We start from the raw sequence: 13,965 nt of genomic DNA, 5'->3' as shown, positions 1-13,965 counted from the left end.
AAGTACTAAAGTCAGATGACAGTAACCATATTAACATAATCAGTGCAAAAATCCTATCTCACTCTCAGCCTAACCACATCACAAAGCAAGACTAAAACCCTTGTTCTGTAATTAGATACCATGAAGCTATGAAAAGTCCAGATCAAACTACACTACGCAACCACATTCAAAATCCAGTACCACTCACTAACCCATTCAAGAGCATGGAAAACATGTCACTTCACAAAATTACTTTTCCCCACTCACATTTTTATATACCAGTATAATTTAGCTGTGGGTGCAAGAAAACACAGTGTATAGAAGATTTTTAAGTAGACATTTTATCTGAGGAAGGTCAGATACCTTGAAGTAGTTGGTCCATTTAAAGATCTCACATACATGTAGTGCCTTACAGAGTTAAACGCAAAACATACCATTTCATTAGTCACTGACATTCAAGCTTCCTGTATATTTTACCTGTTTGCTTTCCAAGTATTTTTCCTTCATGGAACATTTACTTCTACAAAAACACTGTCGTTCACACAGTTGTCTGAAAAAGCAATTTCAGGTTTTCTTAATCAAGCAACTACCTAGCATTTGAGAAAAGAACTCAGATGATCTTCTATAAAACAGTTATTCAGTATCTACAGGAGGAATGGGAGGGGTAAGAGGAATATTTATTACATTAGTAAACATGGTATGTTTAGAAAGTTCTGCTAACAAGAAGCAGAAGCAACAACACCCAAGTCAATTCCCATTGGGGCCAGCAGAGACAGCATTCAGGAGCCACCAGCTGTTTTTACAAGCCAACTAACAATGTTTTAGTGATGAGTAGCTGTCTCTAGATGATGGGCATTACTTACCCACCATACTGTTCCTGAACAGTCTCCCCACACTGTGCTACTGCAGTGCAGTGCAACCACAAAGATCCTTTTCACACCACATAATCTTCAAATTCAGTAAAAGTAGGACAGCTTGTTGACACTCCAGCTTTCAAGCTTACAGTCCTAAACCAGCTGTAGGTACACAGAGCTGAGCTCTGTGACTGTTTGTGGATGAACACCCAGAAGTGAAAGCATCCGGCCTAATAACATGCTAAATTTATAAACTGCAATATTAGAAATTCTATCAAAACAAAAACTACCTTGAAGGACATTACTCATTTATTCGATCTCTTGTGCTCCCACAAATTCCAGAGGCACAAGTTATTTTACATGAGAATATGGTAGCACACAGAGGTGTAGATAGGACTTTATCCTAGGCTGCATACTTCATCATCATAAAGTACCTGCAATTCAAATACTACTATTATGCTCACTCTTCTAACACTGTGCAAAACCACAGGCAATAATCAAGATAACTAGACTGTATTTTAACTCACCTTCTGCCACAAATAAAATAACACTTCTAAAAATGAAAAAGGTGAGGTCTTCATAACTATGGATTTTATCCCAGCACTTTGGGAGTAACCAGCCCTACACATTCCATAAAACAGGAAATCAGAGCCAAGTATTGTTCATCTCAGTATCAAGTAAATTACACATCAATTCAGAGGCACTTGCCAACAGACATAATTGGCATCATCCTTACATTATAAAAAACACTCAACTTCAACCTTTGAAGGGCCATGCCAAAGCACAGAATGTCTAGTAATGAGGCAGTTCAGAAAAACACTCTAATTCGGATTCCAGCCCTGCCTTGTGCAGGAAAAGCAAGGTGTGTATGTGACCCCTAAGGAGCAAAGCCTAAGTGACTCCATAGCACCTTATGTTTACACAGCCTAGTCATGGAGACAAGCTAAAAATAAAAATACACTTCTACTAACACATCCCTTCCTTGAAACAAACATTTTGGATTGAGTTACTAATTTGCAGAACATAAAATCACCAAGTGGTCTCATGCCTTATTCCCCTTTTCCCAGTACAGATGCTCAATTCCTCAGAACAAAGCTGAGGTCAGTTCTTGATGCTTACAGTGCATGTTAAAGAGATGGTTAGATATACCACTCACACTCCATGTATAGTTTTCCTTTTACTGGTGTTCAAACTCAAATTTCTTGAGTGAGAAAGGCTACATACGGTCTACAGTACACCTAGAGAAGCTGAAAGCATCAGATGCTAACAGTCCTGCTATATTTTTAAATCAAACAAAAATTAAAACCAAATAAAATAAAAATCAGTGTGTAACAAACTTGCTCAAATTTCATACTAGGAACTTACACAAGAATTCATTTTGCCAGCTTACAAAAAGTGTCCTAAAACATTTATAAAAGGCCACTACATCTTCTCAACATGAGGATGGATGAAAGACCATCCAATGCACATCAAGCACTATAACTTTCATCTCTAGAGGATCCGAAATACTTTCTCATAGAAAGTTGTTAATTCAGCGAGGCTCTTGTAGGAAACATCCAGAGGCAGCACAATAACAGCCAGCCATGACTGGCCTGACTGCTTGGTGCAAGATGAGCCAGGTGTGCATTCTAGCAGTTTTACATTGATTCTGCCTTCAGACATTTCCAGTATTATCAACTATTCCTCCTGTTTCCCCTGCATGAGCTAGCTATCTGCTTTTACTCCTCCACTTTTTACCAGCAGACTCCTCAGAGAGGTCCTCCACACCTTGCTTCCATTAGCATGGTGTAGGCAGTTACACCATGAGTAGTACTGCTAGTACAGCCACAGCAGCAAGCATTACCCATGCTTATCCTCCAATTCCAGCTCTCCAGATACTTTGTTTCTCATGGTTTCCCCAAAGTAAACAAAATTCCTCCGGTGATTCCAATAGCATGTGCTTCAAAAGGAAGAAGCTGTTTCTCCCTCAAATTACAATAAAGCAATGTTATACTTTTCACTAAAAGGCAACTGAAGTGAGAAAACTTGCATAGAAAATATACTTGAAACTCAATTTCAAATATATATTTATAGCAGAGACAAAAGGATTTACCTCTGAGCAGCATGAGTGTTGGTATCAAATCCCTTTGACCTAACTGCGTTCCCAGTCCTTGCTGACCTTGACAATTTTGTCCCTGTTCAGTTCCTATTGATAGGAAACTCCTCCTCTTTTACTCCACATCCCTGTAATATTTACTGAAGTTCTTCCCTTCTTGATGCAACTATTCTCTTCTCCCCTACCCTCAAATTCACCTGCTTAATGAAAAATTTAAAAATAAAGAACAAGTAAATAGAAGTCTTGAAGATTCAGGAGTTTAAAGATTCAGATCTAACATACAAAGGAAATGCACCACTACTTGTGACTTTACAGAAAATTGCACATTAAAAAAAGCATAATCAAAACTTCACTCTCTATTAACACAGAAGTTATGGCAAGCAGCCATCACAGACATCTACTCAGATACTGCTCTTACACACCTTCTATGCCCCCACCACAAGTCTGCAAACAAAGCCTTCCACCAAATTTGCTGATCTGCCTGGAAGTGTGAGTTTGAGCCATGGTTTGTTTCACTTGTGTTGCTGGGCTGGTGCCCTGGCAGGGAATCAAGGAGAACAATACCTGGCAGGGGAGAAGGGCTTCCCATTGCTCTGAAAAAAAAAGCAGGCTGACCACAGCAGCTCTTCCTGCACCTCTCCTTCTCCTACCCTTGTCCCTCAGAAGAAATCAGCTGCCACTTTACCACCTCTCATTATGGTGCTGATTGTACTGAGAATATGGGATAATACTTGCCATCCTAAATTCTACTGTAGTTTTGTGTCTCTTTTTGCCCTTCCTGTCCCCATTATACAAAACAAGCTGATACTTGCACAGCAACCTGAGAAAGAAGCTTCATTTGTTACAGCATAGAGAAGTGTGAAATATGTCCTAGAAATCCTGAAGACTATTAGTGGGCAAAAGGAATCCCTGCATACACAGCAAGCACCATTAAAAGGTTAAATCAGCACAAGCAGTCACCTGCTCATAGACTCCCTAAAGTAGTTCACTATCCAAAATGGACTTACTTAACAACATGGTTCCCAGGGATCTTGGTGGAAAAAAGATCACTAACTTGTATAATGTAAAACAGATGACATTGCTCATGTGCAACCAGAAAGTCCTTCTTTCAGATATATTATCCCTTTTTTATGCCTCTGAAGAAAATCCAACTTGTTTTTTTTCCTTAGAAAAAGCCAACGGGTTTGGGAAATGCATTGATCATTGCTAAGAGGGAAACTTAGCTGCCCATGGTTACTGGTACTACATGCCTGCACAGAGAGAGACTGCATGCCTGCCCATGTAAAGAAAAGTGGCTAAACCAAAATAAATGTGTATGGGGGGGAAGAGCTCCCCTTACTGCTCCTGAAGAAACAAAGCTGTTCATAGGATTTCTCAGTGAGACTATTTTGTTTGCCTTTATTCATTATAAGGACTGTTACAATCAGCACAGACATGAAATGTCATTAGTATTTCATGTATGCAGAGTGCTTCCCTCCCTGTGTGTTCAGCTGCCTCTCCAAATTATCCCCAAGAACATCCTCACATTACCCTATTATCTTTGCATTTTGAGTCAATGTGATGTTCTAACACCATCCCAGACAGCAACTTGCACAGGCTTTGGTCCCAGAGCTAGCATGAAAAATCACTGGCCAAAGAACTAGTTGGGACCATTTAATATAGAAGGAAATGTATTAGTACAAGTGAGACGGTTTTGACTTGGTCACATTAACTCTGAATTGTTAAGAAAAGATGGAGAATTTTCATTACTTACAACTCAATTATACTGTTTACAAGTAGCCTTTGTAAAAAAAAAAATTCTTCCAATCTCAGTACAGTTCTGATTGCAGAATAACTCACATGGCTTCAGCCATGTGCTTGTAGCTATAGTCACGCCACCCTGCACGAGACCAGCAAAAAAAGGAATAGGTAATGAAAGTGAAGTCTTCCAAAGTCCAGCTACCTACCCAGGTCCATGAGGCACTCTTCTGTATTTGCATTCATCCTTAATTGCCTACTTATACATGGAGTTTTAGTACTGGGTAGTACAAAGGTAACCATGCAACTGTACATGCACTTCTAAAACAATTTTAACTTAAAAGCTGGCTTCTGTCTAAACATTAAATTTAAATGACCTGCAAAGACTGAACAATTTACCACCTCCTTGAAAGACAATGATGTGAGACACTTTCAGAAATCTAAAGAACATTGTTTATCAAGTATTACATTGGAAGGGAGACAATAATTACCGCTATGTTTAAACTGCAAGATCTTATGGAGTAGAAGAATAGCTGGACTGTTACCTTAAACTCATTGCTGGAAAGATAAAAGGTTATGGCCATTTCCCTACCACTAAACAGCTGCTATTAGTAGAAGTCTGTCAAAATACCAAAGAAACATTTTATAAACAGTGAAGCAGACAGAGCAAGTTCTCTTAACAAATATCATATAGCTGGTTTGTTCTCATCAGTTACTCTGTTTTCACAGAAGACTTCTAATTTTAATAAGTAGAATTTCATTTGGCAGCAAACTCTTGTCTCTCATGAGGATCTGTATTTATAAATGTTAACTTATTTTTAAAAACATTTAGAAGCTGGCAGACCTCAGATCCAATAATAATGTCAACACTGCCCTTAACAACAAAGTCAAACCTAATATGTTTCACCCCAGGGATCTGATCTGACATGCCAAAATTTCTCACTGCAGCAAGTAAAGAATATGGTCAGAAGGGTCAGTTTATATATTCCAAGCCTATGGGCTTGGCATATCCACAAGCCCCAAAATATCCACCTAAATGCCACTCCAGCAGCATCTCTTTTACCAACAGCTAAAGGCAGCTAATATGGACAACACCAAGCAAACTAAAAAAAAAATAAAACGGCAAAGTTGTTTCCGGGATGGTTCTCTCTGAGAAACAGGTATGCCATGAAAAACTTTCACTGCTGAACAATGATAAAAGCACCCTTGCAACCCAAGAAATATTTTTACAACAGGAAGACTTGCCCTGCTGTCAATAGCTAGGTACAAATTGCAGAACAGGTAAGAAAACTAAGCTGGCATTTCAAATTAAAACCTGAGATTTTCCATTCTACAAATAAATACATTTTAAATTTTTTGGTACCTAACATTTTTAGAAAGTTAAGCACCTAAAAGCGAAGAATTCTTCCAAGATAAATGTTTGAAGCATAAATTTAATGAAAAGAGAGTTTATATTGTTATTTTTCAGGAGCAAGGACAGAACTGTATTGAAAATATTTAGACTCCACCCTCAACTAAAAAGAAAGGACTTCTGCTCCTGTTCACACATATGAACTCATATGTATAATATCTATATATGATCTGAACTCATATATATAACATCTATATATTATCTGTAATCAGGACAAGTCTGCTCTCCGCAGAGATTAGAGCTTCATGCCCCGTAAAGGGGATCCGAGTGCAGTACCGGTGGGTTCGCTTGGGTCGGTGGGTTTCCAGCCGGAGAGCTGCAGGTGCTCGCTCTCTGCGTTGGGAGCGGCGGGCGCGCAGCTCCGCACGTGCCCGCGGCACGGCCCGTCCGCCCGGGCGCTTCCCGGGCAGGCACAGCGTCACCCAGCCCACGGCACCCAAGCCAGCCCCGAGCACTGCCCCAGCGCCCTGGGAGTGACAGCTCCACCGAGCAGGAAGCAGCTCGTTTCCAGTTTATTGCTTTGTTGACTGGCTACATCATTCTGCCTTTGGAAAGTTTAAGTGCTTTGTGACATTTCACGGAGAAGATACTACAAAATTGAAGTGTCTGGATCATGGTTCTATATAGGACACTAAAACAACACTCACCCTTTTTCAATATATATTTTCACTTCCTAATCTGCATACTCTGTAGGACATCATGTTTGCTAAAAAGTTTTCCATAACATCTTCCCCAGTTAATATAGGGCATATTTTATGCTTATAAAAACAAGGGCCTTACCCACTTCTCCTAAATTAACAACCAACTCCACAACTGAACACACTGGTTCAGCTCACTTCCCCCAAGTCCCATGCCTCCTCATCCTTCCTCCTAAGAATCTAAATTCCATCAACTGTTCATTAATCTCTCCTGCAGCTTTCCCCACAGATACATCCCAAAATACCTCAGCTATGTTTCCCACAGGAGGTAGTAAACAGACTTTTGCTGAACCAAGAGTTACCTCTTTCCACACCAACCCACCAAGTAATGTGGCAGAAGCTCCTTAACCCAGTTACTACAAACAGACCCTGAGGCACATATCCAAGTTTGACTTGCAAAGAAGGAAGGAGAAGACAAAAAGCAATCTTCAGTCTGCTTGTTCCTCTCTTGTAGACAGAAAGTCATTTCTGTAAATTAGGATAATCTCAAGGAGGGAATTAATGCTTCAGAAAGTAAGAAAGGATTGCTTTTTGTTTAATTTGTCAGTGAAAACAAAATCGTCTCTACACAGAGAGCACACATAGAGGAATAAACAAAGCAAGGCAATAAGAAAGTAAGAAAATACTAGAATAAGTTGATAAAACACCAACCAGCATTCATTTAGAGACAAACAAGCCTGTCCTCCTCCTTTAACTGATCATTCATGCAACGAGGGGGAGGGAGGAGGAAGGAGCAATAACTCCCAGCTATTTAGACTATAGCAAAACTTTTGATGTCTTGTAACATTTCCACAGTAAAATGTGACTATACTGTAGATTCATCTAAACCACAAGATGTTTTCCAGTTGTGCACCAAGTGTACTCTAAGAGTACATAACAAGCCTTCTGAGTTTGGCAGCAAGCTATCACCCTGACATTATGCAATGTTTTCATTAATGCTGATGGTGAAACAGTGTGTTTATACAGTTTATGAGCAAAGCTGAGCTGGAAAACTTTGCAAGCACTCTGCTACGAAGCCTTTCTCTGTCTTCCAAACTCAATAAACTGCTGAAGCGACCAGAAGTCATTAGAACGAAGTTCAATAGAAGCAAGAGCAAAGCTCTGTACTTGAGAAAGGAAACAGCAGTCCAAACATGCAGCATGAAGCAGCTGACTAGGCAGCTGTACTGCAGAAACCAAATCGAGATGATATCATGGATCAAAGCCAGGTAACCCGATATGTTGTTACTGCAGAAAGAAAAAAACCCAAAAAACAACCAAAACTAACCCCAAACTCAAACATCACTCCAAAAACATTGTATGTAAGAAAGGGAGATAAATCATTATTCTCCCTGGCACCAGTGGAGCCTCAGCTGAGGAGCCATGACCACTGTATTTTAAGATGCTACAACAGTTCACTTTAAGAATGGCAGCACAGGGAAGGTGAAGCTGAGCAGCAGCCATCAGTACTTGAGTTACTGCGTTCCCTAGACCCAGTACAGACAGTTCTGGGAATGTGCTCAGAGCAGCCACTGTCCTCCCACACTCAAACCCCACCTAATGGCCACGTCCTGAGTGATGCTCATGAGATACATCCTGGGAATGCCCTGTGCTTTTGCGTGGCAAAGGAATAAGTCCACGTTTTTACCTGCACTTTCAAAGCTCTCTTCCTGCTCTCCCTCACCCACAAAACTGCTCTGCAGGTTTGCTATGCAGAGCTCCATAGTGCATCCCCTCCATACTGCTCTCACACATTACATAGCTATACCTCCTGCAAATTTTCCAACTTTCCCGTCTACAGAGGGAGGTAAGTACCTTAGGGCCAAATACCCAAGTTCTCTTCATTTCTGTCCATCCCTCTCACCTCCTAAAATTTAAACATTCTGTAATCCTTCCCATTGATAAAAACAGTTGTACATTTAGATCTCTTCTTTCTTCTCCTGCATTATCCATCTTTGCTGGAGATAACAAGAACCTTACTGGTAGTTCAGCAAAGGCTAAACCACACCTCTCCCAACGTGCCTGGACATTACAATCTTCATGTCAGTGCTGAGTTAAATTCTAACAAGAACTGCACCCCTCTGCTCCAAATTGATTCTGATATAATTATTTGTAAGAACAACAAAGAAAAAAGCCAACACGTTGCAAGCCTGTTTAAAGCCTGCTTCTTTATGCTTTACTCGTGGTGTGAACTTAAGAGTCTCCTCAGGATTTTGAGGCTCTGTAGAGCAGAGAAACCTGTGGCAAGCCGAGTGATCTGCTTCTCCTCTGCCCTTTGCTATTAATCTGCGGCGATTGGAAGCAGGTGACTACACACTTGACTGCTTGTGTCCTGTGGTACAGCTGCTATGCAGAAAGCAGCACATGTAAACATTTGCATGATTCGTGCCTCCTAAGAGTCTCTGTGGGCTGCACATGGCATTTAGGCACTTTCACAACCCCCTTTGTGCATGGTATTGCTCTACTGTATTAGCACACAATTAAGCTGGAGGGATCCACTAAAATGGCTGGAGATACCCTCCCACCTTTGGTAAGATCCATGATTTATTTCAAGACTTCTGGTGATTATCTTAAAAGAATTTCAAGACATAACTTCTGATGGTTTTTTGCCCAGTTTGTGGTAAACACTTTACAGTGTATTTGAATCTCAATTTATTATCTCCCAGCTTATGGGAAAAAAAAAAAAAAGAGAAAAAACCCACAAAAAATACCCCAGCAGCTCATAACTTGCTTTCTGTACAAATTTGCTTCTCTCTATACCAGATTGGTTAAAAAAAGGCATCTTATCACTTATCCTACAGCAACTGAAAATGTTTGCAGTGTTTTAACTCCTTCTGCCTAAAAATTAAAGAAAGGAATACACAAAGGTCATGTAGATGTTGAACTGCTAAATCAGAACATATTAAAGCTGCAAATATTGACCTGGGTTTTACCTGGCTATTTTGAAATATAATTTCACCCTGACAGTAAACAGTTTTCAAACTTCAGTGTCTGGTATTAAAATCCAGATCCTAAAAACAACCAGCTGCAGTAGATGGTGTAAAGGTTTAAGCAATTAAGAAACAAGGAAAGCAATGAGAAAGGCCCATTTCAAAACCAGGGTACTTAAACCCCATTAATTTATGATTGCTTCTGTACTATCTGTGCTATCATCACACCATTTAATCCTTGCAGCACACACAAACAAGAAATTCACCTAAGAGTGGTCATGTATGCAGTGTCACTATTAGCAAACATGTCATTAAAAAACCTAATTAAGACGTGTATGTCATGTAAGTGTTAGCATTTAATACACGAATATCTGAGCTATATAAAAGTGTTTCTCAAAACACCAAAGTGATTATGACAGAATTAGAACATGTTTTTAAATTAAAAGGAACCGGATAATCAATAGAATCAGCAAAACTTGAGAAAACATGGATTATTGTTTTTAATTAACATTCTGAATACTACGATGAGCACTCATAAGATTTTCTTCAAAAAATATCTTGGTTTAACACGAATCAATAATCACTGCTCCTGTGGATCAAAATAGAAGTCATGACATATTTCCAACTCTAGGGGCATCAGCAGCTGTTGCTATACGGCAAAAGAGCTCAAGTGTTATAAACATATACGTAGACTGCCGTCTTGATTTTTCTGTAAAAGCAGATGTCAGTAATCCGATAATATATAACCAAATAATCGTGGAAAATTTATATTTCGCCATGCTTGTTATGAAATATCTCAGTTATAACTGGAAAGAAAAAGCACTGTCAGTTTATAAAACAACACAGATGTAAGTTATGGTTATTTTCAGTGTGTTTTTCAGCTATATTTGGATATTTCTGTACATCTGCTGGCTTTGTCTGTCGATGCCCGATTTGCCTTTGACCGACTCTCGCCTCAGCACTGCAGGACTGTGCTACCGAGCCGGCTGTGTCTGACACACGAACTGCAGCATTCCCACAGCAAAAGCACTTCGCTACGGCGTTTGTCTGCTTCCATCCAGCCAAGACAATGGAAAGCCGAAGGGCAGGCAGGACATGGGGCTGCAGCCCCCCTTCGCGGGGCACCTTCCGCATCCCACTCCCATTGGCATTTCCCGAGTTGAGCCCGAGTACCTGGATTCTTTCCCACCCCCCAAAATGACAGGGGAGGGGATAAGGAAATAGAGCGATAACACCGAAACCAACCGCCGGGCTACCTCTAACCCTACAGACAAAACAAACAAAAAGAAATGTACTGATAAGCCGTTTACCTCGTTCCGGCTTCATCTTCCCTGCTGCCTCAGCGAGGTCTGACAGGGCCGAGGTGCCGCGCCGCCGTCGCCGGGCCGTCGCCGCCCGGCCAGCGGTGTCAGTCGCGCCCCGGCAGCGGGCACGGCCGGCGGGAGGCGGCCCCGCCGCTACGGCAGCGGCAGCTGGGCCCGCGGGCGGGCGGGCTGGCGGCGGCCGGCCGGGGGAGGCTGCGCGCCGCCGGGCTCTGCCCGCGCCCGGCCAGGGTGTCCTTCCGCGACACGGCGCCGCGCGGGGCTATTTATAACCTGCCGGGGAAAAAAATCCCACAACGACAGACCTCGGCTCACCCCCGGCCGCGCCGGCTCTGAGTCACCGCGGCCCCGGGCGGCGGCAGCCCCTGCCGGAGTCCCCTCCCTCCTGCCCGCCCGCCTGCCCGAGGAAGGCGGCGAGCGGCCCCCCGCCCGCCCCGTCGGGGCCGCGGCGCCCGCCCCGTCACGGGCCGGCGGCTGGCGGCGGGGGGCTGCGCCGCTCCGGCATCCCCGGCCCGCCGCTGCCGCCCGGGCTGTCGGGCCGTGCCCCCGCGGTGCGCCCCGGTCACACAGGCCGCCCCGCCCGCCCGGCGCTGCTCTCCATGGCTCTGCCTCCGGCCCTGCCTCCTCCTCCTCGCCGCTGACTAACTCCCCCCCTCTCCGTCGGGCACTCCCCGCCTCCCGCCGTGCGGGGCACACACATCACAGCCCGGCGGCGGGCAGGACTGAGCGAGCCGGGCCAGCGCAGCTCGGCCGGGGGTACCCGCCACGCTCGGCCGCCCTCGGGCGGGGGAACGCGACCACCGCCCGCCGGGACCGCGGGCCCCGCTGCGCCCGCGCCGCGCTCATCCCGCCCCCGGGCGGGCCCGCGGCGCCCCACGTGCCGCGCGGCGGCCAATGCCCCAGTGCCCGCCGCCCAGCTGCTCGGTTGTCACAGCAACAGAGCGCGGCCGCGGCACGGCCCGATCCCCGTGCCCTGCACCGCAGACGGCGCCGCTGGGTTTATGGGTTTGCGCAAACCTTGCATCGTCCTTTCGTCCCTCACCCTCCGCCCAGCGCTTTGGCAGTCGGGCTCCCGGCCCGGGGAGGGGAGCGGCCCCTCGCTCACTCACCCGGCTCCGACGGGGGCTGGCGCGGCCCTTCACCCGCGCCTTTCCCGCAGTGCTATCAGCCGCTGCCCGGCCTTCTTTCCCTCTGCCCCCCGCACACGTGTCCTCCCCCGCTGGCCCTGCGAGTGCCCACAGCAGCCCGAGCCCATGGCCGCCGGGGCTTAAAAGCACGTGTGTCCGGGGAGCGGCGGCTCCAGGTGCGAAGCGCCCGCCGGCGGGAGCCGGGCCGCGGGGCGGGGAGCGGCGCTGGCCGCGGCCCTGCCCCGGGGCAGCGCTGCCCGCGCCCGCCCTGCCCCGCGGCGCCGCGCCCGCCGCGCTCTTCGCGCTGATAACTACAGCGAGCGGAGGAACAATGGAGTCAGCTGGGCTGCGGTTACACAACCGCCTTAATCCAGCAGAAATTCAGGTTTCACCGAAAGGGACGGGCCGGCGCAATCCCTCACGTCAAGCCTGCCGAGTAAAGCAGGTCAGGACCGGGACTGCCGGCTGCGGACCCCTTCCCCGCCCCTGCCCCGAGCCCCCACATCGCTGTAGACGCGCCGCTAAACGCACCACGGAAAACGGGAAACAAACTGCCCTGGTGATGGGGATCCCTCGTTCACCAGGGGCACAGATCTAGGCCGGCTAAAGTGGCCTCTAGAGAGCAGAAAGAACTGCTTGAAAGGGGAAACTGCTGCAAAAGAGCTGGAATGTCAATGTACCGCTTACCTGGAGACTGTGCCGCAGCCAGGGCAGGCCCCATGGACAGCTCTGTTGCTCGGATTCGGACTCGGTCAGAAGGACAGATGAGCGTTTCTCATGCTTTTAGATGGTCCCATAGGTGGGATGTACAAAGACACTGGCGCACCTCCAGTCATTACTCTGGTAATTCCTTCCACTGAGATAGGTTACAAACATCCCATCTTATAGCCTGAGCCCTATGGGAGGCACTCACTCCGTACAACAAAGTGACTTGTATATACGCAAGTCTTCTGACTCCTGTGCATGGCCTAGCCAATTCCTAGTTCTTTCTAGTGTGCCAGCATCCTTGCAGATGTATGTACATCTGGGCTCTGCGTAGCCACTCTTCTCACAGCTAGCTAGGCATCCACTGGAGGTATTGCAGAGTGTAAAGTTCCAGAATAACTCAGTTCTGCACTGTTTGGCTTGTATGAACTGCACCTATTTCCTGCTCTCATTTATCAGTTGTGTATCATTACACTGGGAGGGTTCTTCAGAGAATAAACTGTGCAGTAAACACCTCTCAATTCAGTCATGGGCACGTGGGAGGTGCAGTGCTTTGATTTTACACTCGTGAGTACATGAGTGTCACTCCTGTTGCTGTGTGACTGCTGTAGCCGTGTTTGGTAATTACAGATCTCGGAGCTCTCTGCCGGATGCAGTTTAATTGCACGTGTGGCAATCCAGAATTATAAAAGGAAGAATTCGACTGAGCAATAAATACTGTGGGTGCATGTAGATGAAGTTCAGCGTGACTACAGTGGGCATGATTCAGCCACCTGTCAGATCCTCCTACTCATCCTAATGAAAAGTCACATCCTTTAGGACACTAATTGTTGCTGTAGGACACTGCAAATTAGTTTGTACCTTGTTCTAATATTGGTTTTACAGCCAAAACCAAATCTGCCTTTCTACTATTTAATTACAATCATAGCTATTTAGCCATTAAGCTTCACATACTATTTTTTAATAGTTTTAAAAGTTTTAATCTCACTTTGGCACTTTCTATAAAACAGCTCATCAGACACAAATGGACCCCACTTCCAGGAAAATGATATCTTAAAATACTTTTTCCATTTTAATTAGTGAGCCAGCTAGCTTCCCATTACCTTTTAGTTCTTAGGAGTTCAAGCC

The 13,965-nt window shown here is 45.0% G+C and overlaps 1 protein-coding gene across 6 annotated transcripts in view; it reads right to left on the bottom strand.

The window, feature by feature from the left end:
• The window catches only part of ATOSA (atos homolog A), a 48,066-nt gene extending 35,198 nt beyond the window's left edge, over positions 1-12,868 (bottom strand). For 2 of the 6 annotated variants that reach the window (XM_085588742.1, XM_085588749.1), the window contains exon 1: positions 10,994-11,119. Coding sequence is in view for 2 of the 6 variants with exons in the window: in XM_085588744.1 (XP_085444870.1) it covers positions 12,820-12,853 (34 nt within the window). In the remaining 4 variants the exon portion in view is untranslated. Of the gene's footprint in view, positions 1-10,993; positions 11,159-12,114; positions 12,285-12,819 lie in introns of those variants that run through there. The other 4 variants (XM_085588744.1, XM_085588752.1, XM_021537430.3 and 1 more) reach the window with 4 other exon arrangements.
• Positions 12,869-13,965: the final 1,097 nt, after the last annotated feature.

Source organism: Lonchura striata, chromosome 10, assembly GCF_050655825.1.
Source record: "Lonchura striata isolate lonStrDom1 chromosome 10, ASM5065582v1, whole genome shotgun sequence".
NCBI classification, from domain to species: domain Eukaryota; kingdom Metazoa; phylum Chordata; class Aves; order Passeriformes; family Estrildidae; genus Lonchura; species Lonchura striata.
Note: the sequence above shows the minus strand (reverse complement) of the source record. Positions and strands in the feature narration are given on the sequence as shown.